This window comes from Hypanus sabinus, chromosome 7, assembly GCF_030144855.1.
Source record: "Hypanus sabinus isolate sHypSab1 chromosome 7, sHypSab1.hap1, whole genome shotgun sequence".
Taxonomy (NCBI): domain Eukaryota; kingdom Metazoa; phylum Chordata; class Chondrichthyes; order Myliobatiformes; family Dasyatidae; genus Hypanus; species Hypanus sabinus.
Window position 1 is genome coordinate 173,575,563 of NC_082712.1, and position 22,797 is coordinate 173,598,359.

General features: G+C 44.9%; 1 protein-coding gene across 1 annotated transcript in view; it reads left to right on the forward strand.

Moving 5' to 3' along the window:
- The window catches only part of mpped2a (metallophosphoesterase domain containing 2a), a 198,124-nt gene that overhangs the window by 102,014 nt on the left and 73,313 nt on the right, over positions 1 to 22,797 (forward strand). The window contains exon 4 of the mRNA XM_059976142.1: positions 3,208 to 3,433. Coding sequence (XP_059832125.1) covers positions 3,208 to 3,433 — 226 coding nt within the window. The remainder of the gene's footprint in view (positions 1 to 3,207; positions 3,434 to 22,797) is intronic.

The following is a 22,797-nucleotide window of genomic DNA, read 5'->3' on the forward strand; positions in this document are numbered from 1 at the left end:
ATTTTGAATTCTCTTCCCCATCTAAATAACAGTCTGCCCATTTATTTCTTCTAACAAAGTGCATGACCTTACACTTTCCAACATTGTATTTCATTTGCCACTTCTTTGCTGGTTCCCCTAAACTATCTAAGTCTCTCTGCAGGCTCCCTGTTTCCTCAACACTACCCGCTCTCCCACCTATCTTTGTGTGATAGGCAAATTTAGCCACAAATCCATTAATACCGTAGTCCAAATCATTGATATATATCGTAAATTAAAAAAGCAGTGGTCACAACACTGACCCCTGTGGAACTCCACTGGTAACCGGCAGCCAGCCAGAATAGGATCCCTGTATTCCCACTCTCTGCTTTCTGCCGACCAGCCAATGCTCCACCCATACTAGTAACTTCCGTGTAATTCCATGGGCTCTTATTTTGCTAAACAGCCTCTTGTGCAGCACCTTGTCAAAGGCCTTCTGAAAAATCCAAGTACACCACGTTTACTGCATCTCCTTTGTCTACCCTACTTATAATTTCCTCAAAGAATTGCAGTAGGTTTGTCAGGCATGATTTTCCTTTCAAGAAATCATGGTGGCTTTGGCCTGTCTTGTCATGTGCCTCCAGGACTCCGTAACTCCCTGAATTCTCTCTTCAGGGCCTCCTCCATTTTCCTACCTATGTCATTGGTACCAATGTGTACCAAGGCTTCTGGCTGTTCACCCTCTCCCTTCAGAATACTCTGCACCTGATCCGAGACATCCCGTACCCTGGCACCTGTGAGGCAGCTTCTTTTCTCCCTTCTGCGCCATGGAACCAGGCTGAGCGCCAGAGGCCCAATTATGTGGTCGTCCTCTGCCAGGTCAACCCCCTCAACGGCATCCAAAATGAGATAATGATTACTGAGGGGGATGGCCACAGGGGTGCTCACTACTATCTGATCTCTTCCCTTCACTTCCCTGACCATCACTCACTCATCTAACTCCTTCAGCCTCTCCCTCCCCCACACACCTGGCTAGATCTCCTTCCCCTCTCTGCAGCATTTTAGTCTGGCTTCTTCCCCCTTCCTTTCCAGTCCTGATGAAGGGTTTTGGCCAGATCTTTTTTGCTCTCCATAGAGGAATGCTACCTAACCTGCAGCATTTTGTGTGGGGTTTTACTCAGTAGCCCAAGTCCATAAGACCAAAATACATTCAGATCATCTTCTCCACATACCATCCCACCGCCGGGGAAATGAACCCTCTTCTTTGGAGCGAAGGAGGATGAGAAGTGATTTGATAAATGTGTAAGATAATAAAAGGCTTAGGTTGAGTGGACAGCCAGAGGCAGAACTTTGAGGTGTTTGGGGAAAAGTATAGAGAGGATGTCAGAGGAAAGATCTTTTTTTTGCGCAGAGAATGTTGGGTGCGTGGACAGATGTACTGAGGAACGTTATGCAGGGAGCGTTATGTAAACTCAGACAGCTCCATCATGGGCACCAACCATCCCAGCATTAAGGACATCTTCAAAAGGTGATGCCTGGAAAATGTGGCATTCATCATTTAGGATCCCCATCACCCAGGCCATGCCCTTTTCACATTGCTACCATCAGGGAGTAGATACAGGAGGCTTCTCTATTTGGAAGGAAGGAAGACGAGAGATGACTTGATAAAGGTGTGCAAGATGAAGAGAGCAGTAGATTGAGTGGACAGCCAGAGACTTTCTCCCAGGACTGAAGGATACAATTAATCAGACGGCATTTGGAGTATTGTGAGGAGTTTTGTGCTCCATACCTAAAAAAAGGAGGTGGCGGCATTGGAACGGGTCCAGAGGTGACCCGGGAAAGGAGGGGTTAACATATGAGGATTGTCTGAGGGCTTTGAACCTGTACTTGCTGCAGTTTAGAAAAAATGTGCGGTTCAGAATCAGTTTCAGGTTTATTATCATTGACATATGTCGTGAAATTCATTGTTTTGTGGCAGCAGTACAGCGCAATACACAAAAAAAAACTATTACATTTGTACTTGCAATAAGAAACATAAAAAATAATGTAAGGCAAAAAGAGAGCATAATAGTGAAGAAGTGTTCGTGGTTTATGGACCATTCTGAAATCTGATGCAGAGGGGAAGAAGCTGCTCCTAAAGAGTCTTCTGGCTCCTGTCCCTATTCCCTGATGGGAGAGGAGGGCATGTCCTGGGTGATGGGGGTTCTTCGTGATGGATGCTGCCTTCTCGAGGCATCGTCTTTTGAAGGCGTCCTCGTTGCTGGGGAGACTAGTGCCCATGATGGAGCTAGCTGAGTTTACAACTCGGCAGATTTTCCTGATCCTGTGCAGTGGCCCCTCCATACCAGACAGAGACATATCAAATCTCCTAATGAAACATAGCTGCTGGTGTTCCTTCTTCGTATTGAAAGGCCTAGATAGAGCGGACATGGAGTGTATGCTTCCAGTAGTGGGAGAGTCTAGGACCAGAAGGCACAGCCTCAGAGTACACGGACGCCCTTTTAGAACAGGGAAGAGGAGGAATATCTTTAGCCAGAGGGTTGTGAATCATACAGCTCTAGAGGCCAGGCATTGGGTATATTTAATATAGAGGCTAATAGGTAGTATGGGTGTTAAAGGTTATGGGGAGAAGGCAAGAGAATGGGGTTTAAGAGAGAAAATAAATCAACCGTGGCAGAGAAGATTTGATGGGCCAAATGGCCTAATTCTGCCCCAATGTCTTTATTGTATGATTATTGCTGCCGTGTGTAGTTTCCTTTGTGAACTTCAGACAAACAAGGAATTTCATTGTACCCTGGTAGATTTGACAATAGACTATTTTGTGGTAATGTCATTGGTGCCTTTGATACAATTGGCTCTTGCAATGACATCACCAAGGTTTATAACATTCATCTCCATTTGCATTAACATCATCAGCTGTCATCCATAATCAAAGTAACAAATTTTTGAAACAGCACTCAGTTTCATCAGAATGCTTTGTAACTGCCTGATCTTGCAGAATGTATCTGCCTACTTAATATGCTGTTTTATTCAGGCCTATATAAATCCAGGGGACAGGGGCACAACGGTGTTTATTGAATAATTAAGGAAGATTATTAGTGCCTGGTACAACCTTTTGTTGTTATTGCGACAATTGCTCTGGCAGCTCTTTTCATTTTTAAAACATTCTTTCTCTCGCCCTATGCGTGAACCTCGAGCGTGTTTAACAAGGGAGAAGATTGTAATTAAGTGTCTCATTTGCAATTGCAGGAACCCTTCCCTATGAATATAAAATAGTCATCGCTGGAAACCATGAACTGACGTTTGATAAGGACTTCGTTGCCGAGCTAGTGAAGCAGGATTATTACCGCTTCCCGTCTGTCTCGAAGTTGAAGCCTGAGGACTTTGACAATGTCCAGTCGCTTCTGACCAATTGTATTTACGTGCAAGACTCGGAAGTGACCGTAAAAGGGTTTCAGATCTACGGCACACCGTGGTAAGTGTGGAATTTTAGCTGCCCTGCATCTTGTCAATAACTGTACAGAAAGTAGCGGAAACAGTGAATCCTGCGAGGTTGGGCAGTATCTGTGTAAAGTTGCGTTTTGCTGCTGCTGTCACAAAATAACAGATTTCACAACACATGAAATGAAAGGGTTAACACATAAGAAGCATTTGATGGCTCTGGGCCTCAGTGGAGTTCAGAAGAATGAGGAGGGATCTCATTGAAACCGATTGAATATTGAAAGGCCTGGAGGAGAGGATGTTTCCTATAGCAAGAAAGTCCCAGCCGCGGTATGGAAGGATGCCCCTTTAGAAAAGAGATGAGGAAACATTTCTCTAGCCAGAGGGTGGTGAATCTGTGGAGTTTATTATCACAGATGGCTGTGGTGGCCAAGTTATTGAATGTATTTAAAGTGGAGGTTGATACTTTCTTGATCATTAAAGGTGTGAAAGGATACAGGGTAAGTGCAGGATAATGGAGTTGAAAGGAAAAAGCAAATAGCGGAGCAGACTCAATGGGCAGAGTGGCCTAATTCTGCTCCAAAGTCTTGTTGTTTTATGGTCTTATTGTTGTATGCACAGGTGCAATGTAAAACTGGCAGGAGCACATCATCCATAGAAGCAGCATTCACCAGAAAAACAAACATTTGGGGAGAGATCAGAAGAAGATTACCAGGGTGTTGCCTGGATTAGAGGGCATATGCTATAGCAAGAGGTTGGAAAAAGTGGGCTCTTTTCTCTGGAGTGGTGAAGGCTGAGGGGAGACGTGATAGAGGCTTATAAGATTATGAGAGGCAGAGATAGAGTAGACAGGGAGTGTCATTGAAATGTGTATACCAGAGGGTATGTATTTAAGGTGAGGGGGTAATTTCAAAGGAGATTTTTTTTACACTGAGTGCTGGGCACCTGGAATGTGCTTCCTTGGGTGGTGGTAGAGGCGGAAACACTATTAGTCTGAGGGTAGAATTCTCACGTTCGCAACTTTCGTGGAGTGATGTGCCCTGTGGGGGTGTGCCTTGTTTGGATTGTCAAAAGTCACTTCTATTGTGATTGATTAGTTTTGAAACTTGTGAACTGCATATACCTGTCTGGACACGCCCCCCCCGCTGACTGCTCCTGTGGCTCCACCCACGGACCCCTGTATAAAGGTGATTGGAGGCACTGCTCCTTCCTCAGTCTCCAGGATGTTGTGTGGTGGGCTCTTGCTGCTGATAGTGCTCTCTCTTCCAGCTAATCAAAGCCTATCTCTCGCCTCATGTCTCCAAGAGTTGTTGATGGTGCATCAAAACTGCAGCTGCTTTTCCTATTGGTTAGCTGCCTGGTGTCCATTTCCAAATATCCTGGGTATATAAAATAGCTTGTGTATTTAAAGCATACATAAAACCTTCCTTTGTTTAAGGCAAGGAGGCAGATGACATTGGGAAGATATGTTCTGCACGCACTTTAAACTAAGTATATTTGTTGAATGTACGTACAAATAGTCAGCTTTGTAGTGTCTGTAACTTGAATGTGCATGTTTGGTCAATATTTACTGTTTGTAAATAAATGATTGATATACTTATTTGTAGTCAATGCATTTCCTGTCTAACTCACTGTACCCACAAACTTTACTCACATCACATTTATGAGGGGTCATTCCGTTCTATGCTTTCATTGTATTCTGGATAATGGACTACCTGACGGGCAGACTGTAGTTTGTGTAGCTTCAGAGCTGTGTGTCAGACGTGGCTATAGGCAGCTCCGGGGACTGTATTGTCTCCCTTCCTGTTTACCCTGTATACCTCAGACTTTAGATGCAACACTGAGTCATGTCATTTGCAGAAATTCTCTGATGATTCAGCAATAGTTGGGTGTATAAAGGGAGGACGGGAGGATGGATACCGGGCCCTGGTGGAGGACTTTGTCAAATGGTACAAGCGGAATCATCTGCAGCTCAACATCAGTAAGACAAAGGAGATGGTGATGGACCCGAGGAAAACTAAGCCTGCACTGCTCCCTGCTACTACTGATGGTGAGGACATAGATGTGGTGAGGACCTACAAGTACCTGGGGGTGAACATGGATATCAGATTGGAATGGACCACCAATACAGAGCCTGTGTGCTAGAAGAGCCAGAGTCACCTCTACTCACTGAGGAGACTGAGGTCCTTTGGAGTATGCTGGCCTCTCCTTCACCTGTTCTACCAGTCTGTTGTCACCAGAACAATGTTCTATGCAGTGGTGGTCTGGGGCAATGACATCAACGTGGGTGATACCAAAAGGCTCAATAAACTGATTAGAAAGGCTGACTGTTGTAGGAGTCAAACTGGACACACAGGAAGCTTTGGTAGAACAAAGGACCCTACGGAAAATTTTGGCAATTCTGGACAATGTTTCTCGTCCTCTGCATGCCACCTTGGCTGAACAGAGGAGCACTTTCAGTAATAGACTAAGACAAATGCGCTGCTCCAAAGAGTGCAAAATGAGGTCATTCTTACCCTTGGCCATTAAGCTCTATAATGAATCAACTGATAGCAGGGGAAGTGATGACCCCCTCCTGTTAGACTGTTTAAGGTAACTTATTACTACTTCCTTTTCTAATATTTATTTATCTGTGCATTTGTAATGCTACTGTGACACTGTAATTTACTTTGGGATCAATAAAGTATCTTTGTGTCTATTATGGACTTCTAAAATGCTGGAGGAACTCAGCTGGTCAGTCGGCATCTATGGAAATTAATAAACAGTCAACGTTTTGGGCCAAGAGACTTCATCAGGTTTGGGAGAGAAGGGGGAAGTGAGGAAAATGGAAGGATATGGACATTGTGTAGGCAGCACAGATTGGTTTGTGGGCGAAGGGCCTGTCCCTGAGATGTACTGTTCTGTGATCTAAACCTAAATGATAAACAATTTTTATTAGAAATAATGCAATTTTTAAAAAAAAGGAAATGGGGTCAATAATTCGGGCTCTTATTTATCTGTGATTAGTTTGATATTCACCTTTTTATTTATTTAGAGATGCAGCACAGTAATAGGTCCTTCTGGCCCAGCGTGCCTGTGCAGCCCAATTACACCCATGTGACTAGCAGGCAGCCATCGATCCCAGGGGGTCAAGGGTTTTGTGCCTCTGGTGGACTGTGTCCTCTCCAGGGCACAAGCCTGGGCGGGAAGATTTGAAGGGCCGGCTGTTGCCCATGCGGTGGGTTCCCCCTCTCCACATCGCTGATGCTGTCCAGGGGAAGGCCAAGCGCCGATACAGCTTGGCACCAGGGTCGTCGCAGAGGCTGCCAGACTGAAGTTGTAAACAACATCAAACCGCCTTAGGGACCCCGGCTCCGGATTTCTTCCTCGGGGTTCACTCCCGAAGCCTTTCCCGTGGGTGGGTACGGCCGCAAGGCAGCGGAGTTTTAAAATCAGAGTTTTCCTTCTCCTAGGCGGGTTGCCTTCCATGGCTGTCGAGTCCTGCCTGCCCGACCATGTGATCAATTAACCTACTAACCCACGTGTTTGGAATGTGGGAGGAAACCCAAGGAGTCACAGGGAGAACGTAGGAATTCCTTTTAGACAATGGCAGTAATTGAACCCCCCCCCCCCCCCCGATCACTGTGTTACTGTTACCTTAAGTGCTACGCTATCATTCCGTCCTATGGAGATGGAAATGCACAAGCTGATGGGCTATTGTTAGGATAGTGGAACTGAACGTTATCAGAAACATGAATGAGTTATTCAGCAGCAGTAGATTTAACTATTGTTCCAGCAATGGATAGAGACTGAGCTGGTGATGGCACTGGTAAGTGGGAGTTATCACAGCTCAGGGTCAAATACATCCAAGGGTAAATCATCCACTTCTGCTGCAGTCACTGCCAGGAACAGGGAGGAGTTGGTAGCTTGACAGTTCGCATTGGGGGACCTGTGTCACTCCCTTTGCTCATCTCAGTATTTATTGTGTAGGCATTTCTATTGCCCCGTTACAGAACAAACAATGTAATATGTCACAGAGCAGATCAGAAGCTGGGTATTCTCATACAGAGTGCTGGAGGAACTCAGCAGGTCAGGCAGCAGCTATGGAATGGAATAAACAGTTGACGTTTCAGACCAAGACCCTTAATCAGGACTGTAAAGGATGAGGGGAGATGCCAGGTGGGGGATGCTGGGAGAGGAAGGAGTACCGGCTAGAAAGTGATAGGTGAAGGAATCCAGGTGAGGGGGAAGGGGGGGATGAAGTGAGAAGTTGGAAGGTGATAGATGGAAAAGTTAAAGGGCTGAAGAAGGGGGAATCTGATAGGAGAAGAGAGTGGACCATGGGAGAAGGGGAAGGAGGAGCACCTGGGGGAAGTGGTAGGCAGATGAGGAGAAGAAGAAAGAGGAGAGCCAAAAGATGGAGGGGGGGAAGTTACTGGAAGTTAGAGAAATCAATGTTCATTCTTCCTCAACTCCTGACTGCCCAAGGCCGTTACACCTTGCCACAAGGCACGGGTCAGAGGCTGTGACTGGCCTTCATAAATCACTTGGTACGTTACGTTGAAGGTGTATATGACACTGGTGAGGCCAAGTTTGGAGAATTGTGTACAGTTCTTTTCACTTTCCTACAGGAAAGATGTCAATAAGCTTGAAAGAGTGTAGAGAAAATTTACAAGGATATTCTGGGAATTAAGGATGGATTATATGGCAAGTTTGAATAGTTTAGGATTTTATTCCCTGGAGCGTAGAAGAATGAAGGGAGATTTGTTGGAGGTATACAGAATTGTTCCATGATGTGTATAGGTTGTCCTTTCTCATGAGAATGGCTGAAAATTGTCAAGGCAAATTTATTATCAAAGTACCTACTGTATATGTCATCATATACTGTGAGTTTCATTGCAAGCATTTACATGAAAATAAAGAAATAAAAACAGAATTTATGAAAAATTCTATACATATACAAAGATTGACAAACAATGTGCAAAAGGAGACAAATTGTGTAGGTCAAAACGTATATAAATAATACTGAGAACATGAGTTGTAGAGTCCTTGAAAGTTGTGGAACCAGTTCAGAGTTGAGGTGAGTGAAGTTATCCACCCTGGTTCAGGAGCCTGATGATTGAACAGTAATAACTGTTCCTGAACCTGGTGGTGTGGGACCAAAGGTCCCTGTGCCTCCTTCCCGGTAGTAGTGAGAAGAGAGCATGGTCTGCATGGTAGGAGCCCGTGATGATGGATTGTGCTTTCTTGTGACAGTGTTCCATATAAATATGTTGAATAGTGGGGAGGGCTTTACCTGTGAGGGTCTGGGCTGTATTCACCACTTTCTCTCAGCTTTTCTCAACGATTTCTATTTTCTGGGTAGCCATGAAACCAAGAAAGAAAAGAAGAGCAAGGCAGCATGATCCTCAACCCCCAGATCCCTCTCCCCCCACAAAAAATCAAAGATGGGGTGAAAATGCACAGAATATAAAAACTATAAGACTGAAAAGTAGAGTCTATAGTCCAAAGTGCAGAAAAGACCCGGACAACGCTCTCCAGGCCTGCACCCCCAGCAGCAGCTGGTGGAAAGACAAGCAGCTGGCGCTCACTCTCTGCTCACGCTTCGATGCTTCAATCCGCAAGCAATGGGAGCTTTAATTGGCTAAATGGAGCCAAGCATCGACTTGCGCCCCATCCTACAGCCTGCCTGTTACGAGGTTCGTGCATGCTGCCTCTTGGAATCATCAGAGGCGGCAGAGTGCTGGAATGCCAAAACAATCTCCACATAACAAAACATGGGCTCCTACGGTCCCGGAATCACATTCAAGTAACAAATGTAAAAGACACTAAAGAAGTGAATAAAATGGTTTCATGATCTATCCAGAACATGGCGACCAAAGGAGAGTTGTACGCAGGCACTATCTTGACCAAAATATCTAATTTATCTATTTGGTTTGCTAATACCTAAATCATTCCTGTACTGCCCTTTATAAAACAATTTACCGTGTCGCTTTTGCTAACTGAGAGAGGACTGCAATGTGAGCATGAGTCTCTTGGCCACACTGATTGGCGCCAGAATGAGTGGCAACGCTTGTTGTCTCTCCCCAGCGCATTCTTAAGTTGTGTTGGCTGTTGACACAAATGACCCGTTTCACTGTATGTTGCAAATAAATCTGAATCTGATCATGCTAGCAACACATTAAACTGCTCCAGAGTGAGGGAAGGAAAGAGACATAATGAAATTTATAATCAAGAAAATGAAGTTCCTTAGAAACCAGGACTCCAGATGACTAAGTTTATTGGAAAAGATACAGCAACGTTCTGTAGTTGTACAGGAACATGAGCTTGTAAAAGAATAAAAGGTTGGTGCTTGGATCCCCTGCTGCTTGTAGTTTATATCAAAAGGTTCTGTAAACTTTGGTGGCACCGTGGCCAATTGCATTGAGTCTGGATGTGTAAAGCAGATCAGGAGGCAAAATAAAACACAAAGTTGTTTATGATAGCAAAAAAATTGCTTTGGGTGCAGATGGTGGTTTCCAAGTGGACCTCAGCCACCCTAGAACCTGCTCCAGGCAAGGACATCTGCAAGAACAAAGGCAGCAGGAAACAGTGCTCCAGGCCGCTGGCTTTAAACATGGGTAGTCGTCAGGAAGGAGACAAGAGGCGGCAGGAGAGCAGAAGCTGGAAACCGAACAGACCTTCAGGTCCCCGTACAGCTGGCGAAGAAACACTGGGTGAGTGATCCCCAGCCAAAATATTCACCTCAAGATAGCTCCCCAGTAGAAGTGAAGCAGTGCTATTGTCCTCAGTCTGAGCTATAACCAGTATTTTTAATGTAGCCAAGATGATCTGTATCTGTGTCACATTTTTCTTGCACTAAGATAATAACACCAGAGCACATACACTCGGTAGTCACTTTAGGTTCATCCTGAACTTAACTAATGGCCTGAGTATGTGTTCATGGTCAGTAGCCCATTCACTTCAAGTTCAAAGTATTTTGTGTTCGGAGATACTCTTCTGCACACCACTGTTGTAATGCGTAGTTATTTCTGTTACTGTTGCCTTCTTGTCATTTTAAACCAGTCTGGCCAGTCTCCTCTGACCTTTCTCATTAACCAGGTGTTTTCACCCACAGAACTGCTGCTCACTGGGTGTTTTCTTTTAACACCATTCTCTGTAATTCTAGAGACTGTGTGAAAATCCCAGGAGATCAGTAGTTTCTGAGGTGCTCAAGCCACTCTGTCTGGCATCAACAATCATTCCACAGTTAAATCCACTTAGATCCCATTTCTTCCCCATTCTGCTGTTTGGCCTGAACCTCTTGACCACGTCTGCATGCTTTTATGCATTGAGTTGCTGCCGCATAATTGGCTGTTTAGATATTTGCATTAATGAGCAGGTGTATTTAATAAAGTGGCCACAGAGTGTATGTTTAAGTGGGAGAATATCTGTCTTCAAACAGTGGTGCTTCAAGAAGGTGATATCCATCGTAAAGGACCCTCACGACCACTTCTCATTACCACTATTGGAGAGGAGGTAGAGGATCCTGAATTTGCTCACTCCATGATTTAGGAACAGCTTCTTCCCATCTGCCAATTGATTGCATAACATTCCATGAACACTACCTCACTATTTTGCTCTCTTTGCACATCTTAAAAATGTTTCATATATTCCTCTTGTGTAAGATATTTTTATGTCTTACACTGTACTGCTGTAAAACAATAAATTTCCTGACATACAATATGTTAGTGATAATAAACCTGATTCTGATTCTAACAGGCTTTTAGCTAGACCTATGATATGAAGGAAATGTTGGAATATGGATGATACACAGGAGAAGGAAGTTTATTATAAATTGCTATTGGCATTGGTTAATTACACTAAACAACAAAGATTTTGTGTTCTGATTTTTTTGGGGGGCATACCTTATAGATTTTGGGCTGCCGGTCATGAAAATCACCATGAAACTTCTCTATCACGCACTTTTTAAAAAAAAAATTACCTATATTGTTATTTCAATTAATAATCCAAGTCAGAATAACTGATACCAAGATTAAGGAAGGCATTTTTGTTGGTCCACAAATCAAACAGGTCGTTAGTAACAGGCAATTGGAAGAACTTCTAGTGGGACTGGAGAAAATCACATGGAAGACATTCAAGGATGTTGAGAACTTTCTTGGCAACGACAGAGCACCAAACTACATACAGCTGGTTGACAAGATGCTGCAAGCATACAAACCCCTGAAGTGCTGAAGATTCATTTTCTGCATTCTCATTTAGACTTCGTCCCTGCAAATCTTGGCACTGTCAGTGACTAGCAATGTCTGAAAAGTTTCAGAGGACATTGCAGTCACGTGGAAATGGTGTCAGGGTAACAGGAGTCCATCAATACTGGCTAATTATTGTTGGACATTTGGGTGAGAAGCCTAAGACACTGAGTACAAATCAAAATCATCAAGAAACCATTTTTAGCTTAGTTGAACTATTACAAGGCATCAGCACCATTATGCAATTAAACACATTATATTCAATAAAAGTTCATTTCTTGTTTCTCCGAATTACTGTGTGATGCAAATAGTCTGAAATCATGTTTGCCTTCAGCTTCAAGTGATCTATCATAAACAAATTTCTGAATAAGCAACACTTTCAAAAAATGTGTTGTCAAATGTAGTTGTCACATGTACTGAGATACAGTGAAAAGCTTGTCTTCAATACTGTTCATACAAATCAGATTACACAATGTATTGAGGATGAACATAGAAAAAGGTCAATGTAGAATAAAGTGTGGCAGCTTCAGAGAAAGTGCAGTGCAGGTAAATGAAGTGTAGGATCATAATGAGATAGATTGTGAGGTCAAGAATCCTCATGAAGGATCTTGGCCCAAAATTGTGACTGTTTATTCCCCTCCATAGATGCTGCCTGACATGCTGAGTTCGTCCAACGTTTTGTGTATGTTGTCCAGTGGTAATGGTTTTCCACTGGGAGCTGGTGGATCTGGAGTGGAATCCAGGTGAGGTGAGTGGTTGTTGAAACCTCTGTGCTCCTCCAGCTCAGGTTTCTGAGACAAATTCTACTCTTACCTTTTAAGTCCAACTCTGAACATTCAGCCCTGCTACCTTCTTACCATCTTTCTTTAAAGCGACTAGTGAAAACTGATTCTGCAGATGCTAGAAATCCAGGGCAACACACACAAATTGCTGGAGGAGCTCAGCAGGCCAGGCAGCGTTTCTGGAAAGGAACAGAGAGTCGATATTCCGGGTTGAGACCCTTCATCAGAACTGTACCTTCTGATTATGTCAGACTGCTTTGTGTTCTTATGAAGCTCCTCAGGAGGTATGTGAATGCAGGTTGCTGGTGTTGAAAGCACTGTAAGCTTCATGTTTTGTCGGTGTTCCAGCCCACTCACTGAGACACCACTGGTGATGTGTCTTGATCAGAATGAGATTTGTAGAACTATTGTTGAAAACTGCAAAAGGTCCACTCCATGTGAGTCCACACCTCCTCCCGTACTTTAATTGATGAATGTAAATGTTCAAGTTCATTCTTATCTGACTGCACATATATACAAGCAAACAAAACAGCATTCCTCTGGACCACAGTGAGCCCACAATACATACATATATTACACCCAGCACATAAACCAAAATCACTTGCCCCAGTGTTCCTACAACCAATGGACTCACTTTTCCTCTCATGTTCTCTATATTTATTGCTTATTTTTTTTATCTTTTTGTATTTGCACAGTTTGTTGTCTTTTGCACACTGGCTGAACACCCAAGTTGATGCAGTACTTCATTGATTCTGTTAAGGTTATTATTCTATACATTTATTGAATTTGCCTGCAAGGAAATTAATTTCGGGGTTGTATATGGTAACGTACATGTACTTTGATAATAAATTTACTTTGAACTTTAAGGTGGCGCTAGGCACAGGAATGTCTGTACCTAAGGTGACTTTGTCAGAAAATGATTAAGTAGTGGTGTTTGGGGGTATGGAGGGTTGGGTTAGTGGCTGGAGGTGTTGATCAGCCTTACTTCTTGGAGAAGGTAACTGTTTTTGAGTCAGAGTCCTAACTTGGCAGCTAGTAACCCGCTCCCTGATGGGAGTAGGACAAACAGCCTGTGAACAGTGTTCTTCATGATGTTCCATAATGTAATATGCAAGTTTCCTGCACTTGTTGAAAGTGAACCCACGACCACCTGATATTTCTACTAAACTTTGTTATTTTTTTTTAAATTTATTTGGAGGTACAGCAGTTACTATACGACCATAAGTTATAGGAACAGAATTAAGCCATTTGGCTCATCAAGTCTGCTCCACCATTTCAGTATGGCTGATCTATTTTCCCTCAGTCCCAAGCTCCTGCCGGCTCTTTGTACCTCTTCATGCCCTGACAAATCAAGAATCTATCAACCTTTGCCTTCAATATGCCCAGTGACTTGGCCTCCACATCCACCTATGGCAATAAATTCCACAGATTCACCACGCTCTAGCTAAAGAAATTCCTCCTCATCTCCATTCTAAAGTGACATCCGTCTATTCTGAAGCCGTGTCCTGTCTCTCTCCCCCCCACAGGCTCTTCTGTCCCAGTGAGCCCTCGTCACCCAAATAAAGACTTTTCTTAAAGATTAGCTTTATTCGTCACCTGCATCGGAATATGCAGTGAAATATGTCGTTTTGCCTCAATGACAAACACAGTCCAAGGATGTGCTTGAGGCAGCCCCAAGTGTCACCATGCTTCTGGAGCCAACATGACACAAAGGTTGGGGGCGTTGGGGATAGTGTGGAAGGCTGTCAGAGGTTGATCGGATGCAAAACTGGGCTGAGAAGTGGCAGATGGAGTTCAACCCAGATAAGTGTGAGGTGGTTCATTTTGGTAGGTCAAATATGATGGCAGAATATAGTATTAATGGTAAGACTCTTGGCAGTGTGGAGGATCAGAGGGATCTTGGGGTCCATGGGACACTCAAAACTCAAAACTCTGTGGTTAAGAAGGCATACGGTGTATTGGCCTTCATCAATCATGGGATTGAGTTTAGGAGCCGAGAGGTAATGTTGCAGCTATATAGAACCCTGGTGAGACCTCACTTGGAGTACTGTACACAGTTCTGGTTGCCTCACAGTTCTGGATGTGGAAACCATAGAAAGGGTGCAGAAGGGATTTACAAGGATGTTGCCTGGGTTGGGGAGCATGTCTTATGACAGGTTGAGTGAACTCAGCCTTTTCTCCTTGGAGCGATGGAGGATGAGGGGTGACCTGATTGAGGTGTACAAGATGATGAGAGTTATTGATGGTGTGGATAGTCAGAGGCTTTTTCCCAGGGCTGAAATAGCGAGCATGAGGTGGCACAGTTTTAAGGTGTTTGGAAATAGATACAAAGGAGATGTCAGGGGTAAGTTTTTTATGCAGAGTGTGATGAGTGCATGGAGTGGGCTGCCAGTGATGGTGGTGGAGGCAGAAATGATAGGGTATTTTAAGAGACTCCTGGACAGGTACATGGACCTCAGAAAAATAGAGGGTTATGGATAACCCTAGGTAATTTCTAAGGTAAGGAAAGGCCTGTATAGTGCTGTAGGTTTTCTATGTTTCTATAACAAGTTCACATCTTACTGAGCATAACCCATGTGTTTTTGTTTTGGAATGTGTCGAAGAAACCCACTGGGAGAATGTACAGACTCATTACGGACAGCAACAGGAATTGAAGCTGGGTCACACTCGGCGTTACGCTGCCATTGAATTTGCCTTCACATCGAAGTAGAGGGGGATCTAAAACAGTGGCTTAGGTTATTAATGGATAGAGGAGAATAGATGCTGTCCAAGAGTAAAGACAGAAGAGGCCGTGCCTTTCACTATGCTGGAATATCCCACAGTCATGCCGGTTCTCCTGAAGTGCAGCCTCTGTCGGAATGTTGGGAAAGTAGTAGCTAGCTTTCACACTGCAAACTCCCGCAGGCACGACAGTGATAATCACCTGATAATGTGTTCATCATGTTGATCTAGGATAAAACACAAGAGATTTTGCAGATGCCTGGAAATCCAGAGCAACACACACAAAATGCCCGAGGAATTCAGCAGGTCAGGCAGCATCCATGGAGGGTTTTGAGCCAAGTCCTGATAAAGGGTCACGACCTGTAACGTTGACTCTTTATTCCTCTCCTCTGGTCCAGGACTAAATGCCAAGTGAATCTCCACAACCTTTCCTCCACTATCCCGGCATCTTTTACATCCGCTTGAGAAGGCAGGCAGGGCCTTGGCTGAATATCTTACCCAGACAGTGGAGCCTCAGGAGTGCACTGTTAAAGCTGGTATTTAGTTAGAGTTGGTTGTCGCATATGCTAGGCTGCTGCAATGAGATTGCTTACTCCCATAAGGTATTTGTCCTTGGGACTGAGCAAAAGCCTACCTCTCCCATTGTGTTTCAGGCATGTCAGCTCAGGACATGAGATTACTGTAGTTCCATTTTGTCCCATGTAACCTGTAACATTTTGTAACCTTCTCCAGCATTTGCACCCCTCCCAATTTCTGTAGCCCCCCCCTCCCTCCAGCTCCTACACCCTCCCCATTCCTATAGCTCCCCTCCAGCCCCTACACCCTCCCCATCTCTGTAACCCCCTCTGGCTTCTACATCCACCCCCATCTCTGTGATCCCTCTAACCTCTTCTGGTCCCTACAGCTGTCCTCATCTCTGTAACCCCATCCAGCCCCTACACCACTCGCCATCTCTGTAGCTCCCTCCAGCCCCGAAAGCCTTCCCCTTTTGATTACATTGGGTGCTTTATCGAGGGAACAAGAATGTAAACAGGGCCAACGTACTTTATTAGGTATACCTGTGCACCTCAATAATATATTTAGATAATTATATTATTAATAGATAATTATTAGATAATCAGCCAGTCTTGTGGCAGCAGCTCAATGCATGAAAAAATGCAGACATGGTCAAGGGTTCAGCTGTTGTTCAGAACAGACATCAGAGTGAAGAAGAAATGTGATCTAACTGACTTTGACCGTGGAATGATTGTTGGTGTCAGATGGGGTGGTTTGAGTATCTCAGAAACTGCTGATCTCCTGTGATTTTCACACACAACAGTCTCTAGTTTACAGAGAATGGTGCGAAAGACAAAAATATTCAGTGAGTGGATAAAAAATGCCTTGTTAATGAGGGAGGAGAGAGGAGAATGGCCAGACTGGTTCAAGCTGACAGGAAGGTGACAGTAACTCAGGAAGACGTCGTGTTACAGCAGCGGTGTGCAGAAGAGCATCTCTGAACGCACAGCATGTCAAACTTTGAAGCGGATGGGCTACAGCAGCAGAAGATCACGAGCTTACCGAAATATACAGGAGGTAAAGTGGCCATTGAGTGGATGTCTGTACGTGACTCCAGACTCAACAATGTGATTCTCTGCTCAGTCTGAGGCAACTCATGAGCATTAGTGCCCTCTACTTACCATGAAGGAGAAAAAGAAGAGATTGAGTTTCCTGACCAGAATCCAAAAGGATTTTAATTGGAATCAATGAAAGAAAAAGGGTCCTCTGACTGTAAATAAATACGAGCCATGCTGATTATGGCCCAAGTTCCAATTCTTTATGACCTGATCTTGGTATAATGCAGTGCAGGTGTTGAATTACGGAACAGCGAGGGCTGACAACCCTTACTAAACCTTATAGCAATAACCTGTCAGATTGAATACACGAAGGCTTGACATATTGAGGTCACCGGATAGGGCAAACTCTGCCAGAATACATTTTCAGGCCGGGGATGAATGAGGCATTTAAGCTTCTACAAGACGCAAATTTATCTGGACTTGCATCGACGTTATGAATCACTTTGCTTCCGTTATGGCGTGACTATACCACTCAGGATCCAGCAGGATTTCCGTGCTTTAATTGCGGAAATTTTTTTTCAAACGCGGAGCTAGCACAGAAGCAGGTGCTCTTCGAGCTGTTCAAACCAAGTTCAAGTTTATTGTCATCTAACCGTACATATATACAACCAACTGAAGTGACATTTCTCTGGACCACAGGGCAGTCACAAAACAGCACGTTACTAAACTATTATCACACATAAATTAACAAGGTATAATTAAAATGCAAGTACTGAGCAACACAGGTAAGCAGCTCACTGTGCAAGTGACGTGATCTCAGTGGTGGCAGGGTATTCATTAGTCTCACAGCCTGAGGGAAGAATCTGTTACCCAGTCTGGCAGTTCTACTCCCGATGCTCCTGTATCTCTCTTCTGACGGTAGTGGGTCAAAGAGATTGTGGGATGGGTGGTCAGGATACTCAACAATGCTTCAGATCCTTCATCTGCAACGCTGACAGGAAATGTCACATATAGGGGATGTGGTAAACTATGTGTATACCTGTCTGGACACGCCCCTCTGCTGACTGCTCCTGTGGCTCCTCCCACAGACAAATGTATAAAGGCGATTGGAGGCACTGCTTCTCTCTCAGTCTCCAAGATGTTGTGGTCACGTTTGCAGCTAATAAAAGCCTATCTTTTGCCTCCCATCTCTGAGGGTTATTGATGGTGCATCAGGGGGGAGGGATCCTCTCAGCGGTTTTTATTATCCTCTGCAAGGTCTTCCTTACCACACAATGCAGCCATTGTAACACAAACACTAACATTAACTTATCATAACAATGTGCTGTGTTACGCACAAATGCTGTGCAGCGCAGGTAGACAGTAAACAGCTTGCTGTTGTAGTGATGAAGACCTCAGTTCTGGCAGGAGGACCTATATTTCAGTTAGCTGTATACATGTGTATGGTTGAATGACAATTAAACTTGAACCTGAACCAGTATTAAAATGATGGATAAAACGGAGAGGTTGCATGATCACGTCACATGACTCCCTGCTCAAATGCCGTAAGGTTTCTACCTACAGGAGTGGTTAGCAGTGGTAAGCCACATCAGGAGTGAATAGGACAGGTGACCAAAGATTTGGGAAGCACTGTCGGTTCTCAGGAGAACTTCAAAGGAGGAAGAGAATTGTGGAGGTCTCGGGAATGAAAGGCACTGGTGTTATTAAGCTCAAGAGATTCTGCAGGTGTTGGAAATCCGGAATAACACAACAAAATGCTGGAGGAATTCACCTAATGTGCTAGAGGAGCTCAGCAGGTCAGGCTGCATCTGTGGATGGGAATAAACATGTCAGCGTTTCTGGTCGAGACCCTTCATCAGGACTGGAAATGAAGAGATGTCAGAATAAGGAGATGGGAGAGGGGAGGGGAGGAAGTAATACGTACAAGGTGGCAGGTGATGGGTGAAACTGGGAGGGGGGAAGGGATAAAAAGCTGGGAAGTTGATTGGTGGAAGATATAAAGGAATCTGATAGGAGAAACAAGAATGGGAAATGGTAAAGGAGAGGAAAGGCAGCAATTACGAGACATTTGAGAAATCAATGTTCAAGCCATCGGGTTGGAGGCTACCCTGGTGGGATATCAGGTGTTGCTCCTCCAACCTGAGAGTGGCCTCATCACGGCAGCAGAGGAGCCCATGGCCTGTCATGTTGGGATGGGAAGTTGAATTGAAAAGGGTGGCCACCAGGAAATTCCACTTTTTTTGGCAGACGGAGCAGAGGTGCTCAGTCAAGCAATCTCCCAATCTATGTCGGGTGTCACCAATATACAGGTGGCCACACCGGGAGCACCAGACACAGTATATGACCCCAACAGGCTCACAGGTGAAATATTGCCTCACCTGAAAGGACTTTAGGGTGCTGACTGGCAGTGAGGGAGGAGGTTAGGGGCAGGTGTAGCACTTGTTCTGCTTGCAGGGGTAAGTGCTTTGCTCCACTCCTTCGCTCCGTCTGCCACAAAGAGGATTTCCCATGTCAATTATATTTCCCTTCTGTCCTGATTGCCCCTCATCCTCCTATAGGCCTAGAGCATGAGAAGCAGGCCCTTCAGCCCATCAATCCATGCCAGCAATTAGGAACCCACTAGAATACAGAACAGTGCAGCACAGGAACAGGCCCACTTTAACTAATTAAACTAATAACCATATGTCCAACTAAACTAATCCCTCTGCGTACACAATGCCCTTACCTTGCCATTCTATACACATTCTTGTGCCTGTCTAAGAGACGCTTAAATGCCTCTGTGTCCACTAACACACATAGCTGCACATTTCATGGCATCCTACAACTCTGTTCTTTCTTTCTTCCTGTCCTTTCTTGTCTGTCTGTCTTGCTATTGATTGTTTTGCTGGGTGGAGGGTGCTGATGCTTTTTTTGGGCAGGGGTGGGGGAGAGTCATTGATTTGCTGCTGCTTATGCATGGGAGGGGGAAGAGGGAGGCTTTGGGGTTCTAACGTTTGTACTGCCATTCATTCTTTGGGGCACTGTTCTGTTTGTGTGTGTGTCTGCTAAGAACAAGAATCTCAGGATGTATATTACACACGTTTCTCAGATATTAAATGTAACTGTAGAAAGGACAGGCCCCACATCTTCTTTGAACTTAGCCCCTCTCACCTTAGAGGCATGCTCTCTAGCATTGGGTTTTCTCCAAGTATTCCAGTTTACCCTCTCAGCCAAAGATGTACCGGGTAGGTTAATTGCACATTGTAAATTGTCCTGTTATTAGGCTAGGGTTAATCGGGGTTGACGGGGTTGCTGGGGTGGCATGACTCGAAGAGACTACTCCACACTGAATCAATAAATAAATAAATATTTTGACGCCAGGGGAAAGATACCAGTCGTCTACCTTATCTATGAATTAATTTCGTATTAGTCCAGTTTTATTCTCCCTACACCCTCATCAACTCCCTCTCCCTCGTCTACACACTAGGCTCAATTTGTCAATCTGCAGGTCCCTGGGATGTGGGAGGCAGCTGGGACCTTCAGGAGAACTGTGGGAGAACATGAAGACCCCACATAGACAGAACCAGAATCTAGGACTAAACCCAGGTCATTGGAGCTGAGGCCCAGTGACTCAACCAGCCCACTGACCTAAACTGGACACTCCCTCCCCCTTGGCCAGTGATGCCCCGTGGTTTCATCCTATTTGCTGGATTGATTTTGACCAGTGTAGTTCCTGGGTTAATTCTACCCAGCTTCAGAACTAGACTGCTCTGTGTCACCAAGACCCATACCCCTTTCCCCTATTCACACCGTCACCCATCTCTGCCTCTGTACAGTTATTATTTATTTTATTCACAGATACAGTGTGGAACGGGCCCTTCTGGCCCATCGAGCTGCACCACCTGTCAACCCACCTATTTAACACCGGCCTAATCGTGGGACAATTTACAGAGACCAATTAACCTACTAACCGGAATGTCTTTGGTGGACTGTGGGAGGAAACCAGAGCACCCAGAGAAGACCCATGCATTCACAGGGAGAACGTACAAACTCCTTACAGCCAGCAACGGGAATTGAATTCGTAACTCCAAATACATTCTCCCCATGGCCACACGAGCTTCCTCCAGGAAGGAATTAATCCCACAAAGGGTTGCAAGGACTGCTGAGGGGATCATCGGGGTCTCTCTTCCACCCATCTGGGATATTTATCAGGAGCGCTGTGTACGCAGGGCCCTTAGCATTGTCAGTGATCCCTCCAATCTGTCTCAACAATCTCTTTGACCCCCTACCATCAGGTAGGAAGTACCATAGCATTAGGACAGGAACTTTTAGGATGGGAATCAGCTTCTTCTCCCAGGCTGTGAGACTACTGAACTCCCTGCCCAGGTCCCAGAACCCAGGTCTAATCATGTACAAAACACCAGTAACGAAATTCAGTTTACTTTTTAACTTGTGTCATTAATGCACCTTATTATTGGTTAATTTAATTGTGTTGGTGTTACTTTGTGTTGTGTGTGAGTTATACGTGCTGTGTTGTGCACTTCTGTCTGGCAGGATGTTGTTTCGTAGGGCGATATACTTACTGTACATGCATACGGTCGAACTTAAGCGTGTGCTCAGGTTTTTCCCACATTCCAAGGACAATCAGGTGATGCATGGTGACACTTGTGGGCTGTCCTTAGAATCTCCACTTCAGTGCAATCCTCCCAACATAACTCTGTGACCATCCAATCGCCTCAGATCGCAAAAAGTACTTCCAGACCTCTCAGTGTGTTGAAAGTGTAAGACTGAAGTAAGCTGTCACTGTCGAAGGCATATAATACTCCTTTGCCTCTCACAGCAAATGGCTGCTTGGCCAGTCGCCAGCTTCCTGATGTGTGTAAGGAGCTCCGATTACACAAGGCATTTAGCCCTTTATGAAACGCTGTATTTGAGCTTTCAGAGTTTGTCACCGAGCAGCCTATTTTGTTCTTTCCTCTGCCTGGCTCTGTTTATTTGATCTGATCCACAATGTGCCTTGTGTCAACTGGAAGGGAGGAAGGGCACTTTTATTTGCCAAGTGGGGATTGCACAATACCCTCTCTGACCATTGTAGAATGGAAGCAGTGGGTTCCACGGTAGAGTAGTGATTAGCGTGACGCTCTTACAGCCCGGGGTGTTCAGGAGTTCAGAGTTCAATTCCTACCACTGCCTGTTAGATGTTGGTAAGTTCTCTCCATGACCACATGGGTTTCCTCCAAGTGCTCCAGTTTCCTACCTCAGTCCAAAGACATACTGTTTAGTCGGTTAATTGATCATTGTAAATTGTCCTGTGATTACGCCGGTGTTAAATAGATGGGTTGCTGGGCGGCACAGTTTGTTGGTCCAGAAGGGCCTGTTCCGGGTTGTATTTCTAAATAAAATAAAATAAAAGACCATTCAGCCCTTTGAAACTACATTGACTATCAAACCCCTATTTACACTAATCCCCACAGCTTGTTCTCCCCTCCCAGCCCTTAAATAGACATATACTTACTTAGTGGTGGTTGTCTGCGTCCGACAATGACAGGAAACCTGTACAGGAGAGTTTTAAAAGTGGGGCCCCTTGGTTGCGGTGGTTGAGCATGACGTCTCCGTGCTTGTCGTGCACTTCGCTCTCCACGGAGTGTTGCAGTACCCGGCTGTACTCAATTAATACCTCTCCTTTAACAGCATCTATCTAAATTGCTTGGGGTGTATGGGGTAGCAGCACCTCTGCTGAAGGAGCTTATGAAGGAGCTAATAGACAATCGGTGCAGGGGTAGGCCATTCGGCCCTTCGAGCCAGCACCACCATTCGATCTGATCATGGCTGATCATCCACAATCAGTACCCCATTCCTGCCTTCTTCCCATATCCCTTGACTCCGCTATCTTTAAGAGCTTGATCTAACTCTTTCACTCCGCTATCTTTAAGAGCTCTATCTGACTCTTATCTTGTCCATTCCGGGGCAGCTCGCTCACCTTTGGTCCCCACTGGACACTCAGCTCTCACCTGTGGCTCCAAGTAGCTGTCGGCCTGTGACCAGCCCCCACACCCTAGTACACTGCTTCAACAGGTGGGCTCAACCAGGCAAGGGTAGCCGGCAGCCTCGTATCCCGGTGAGATAGGGACATGT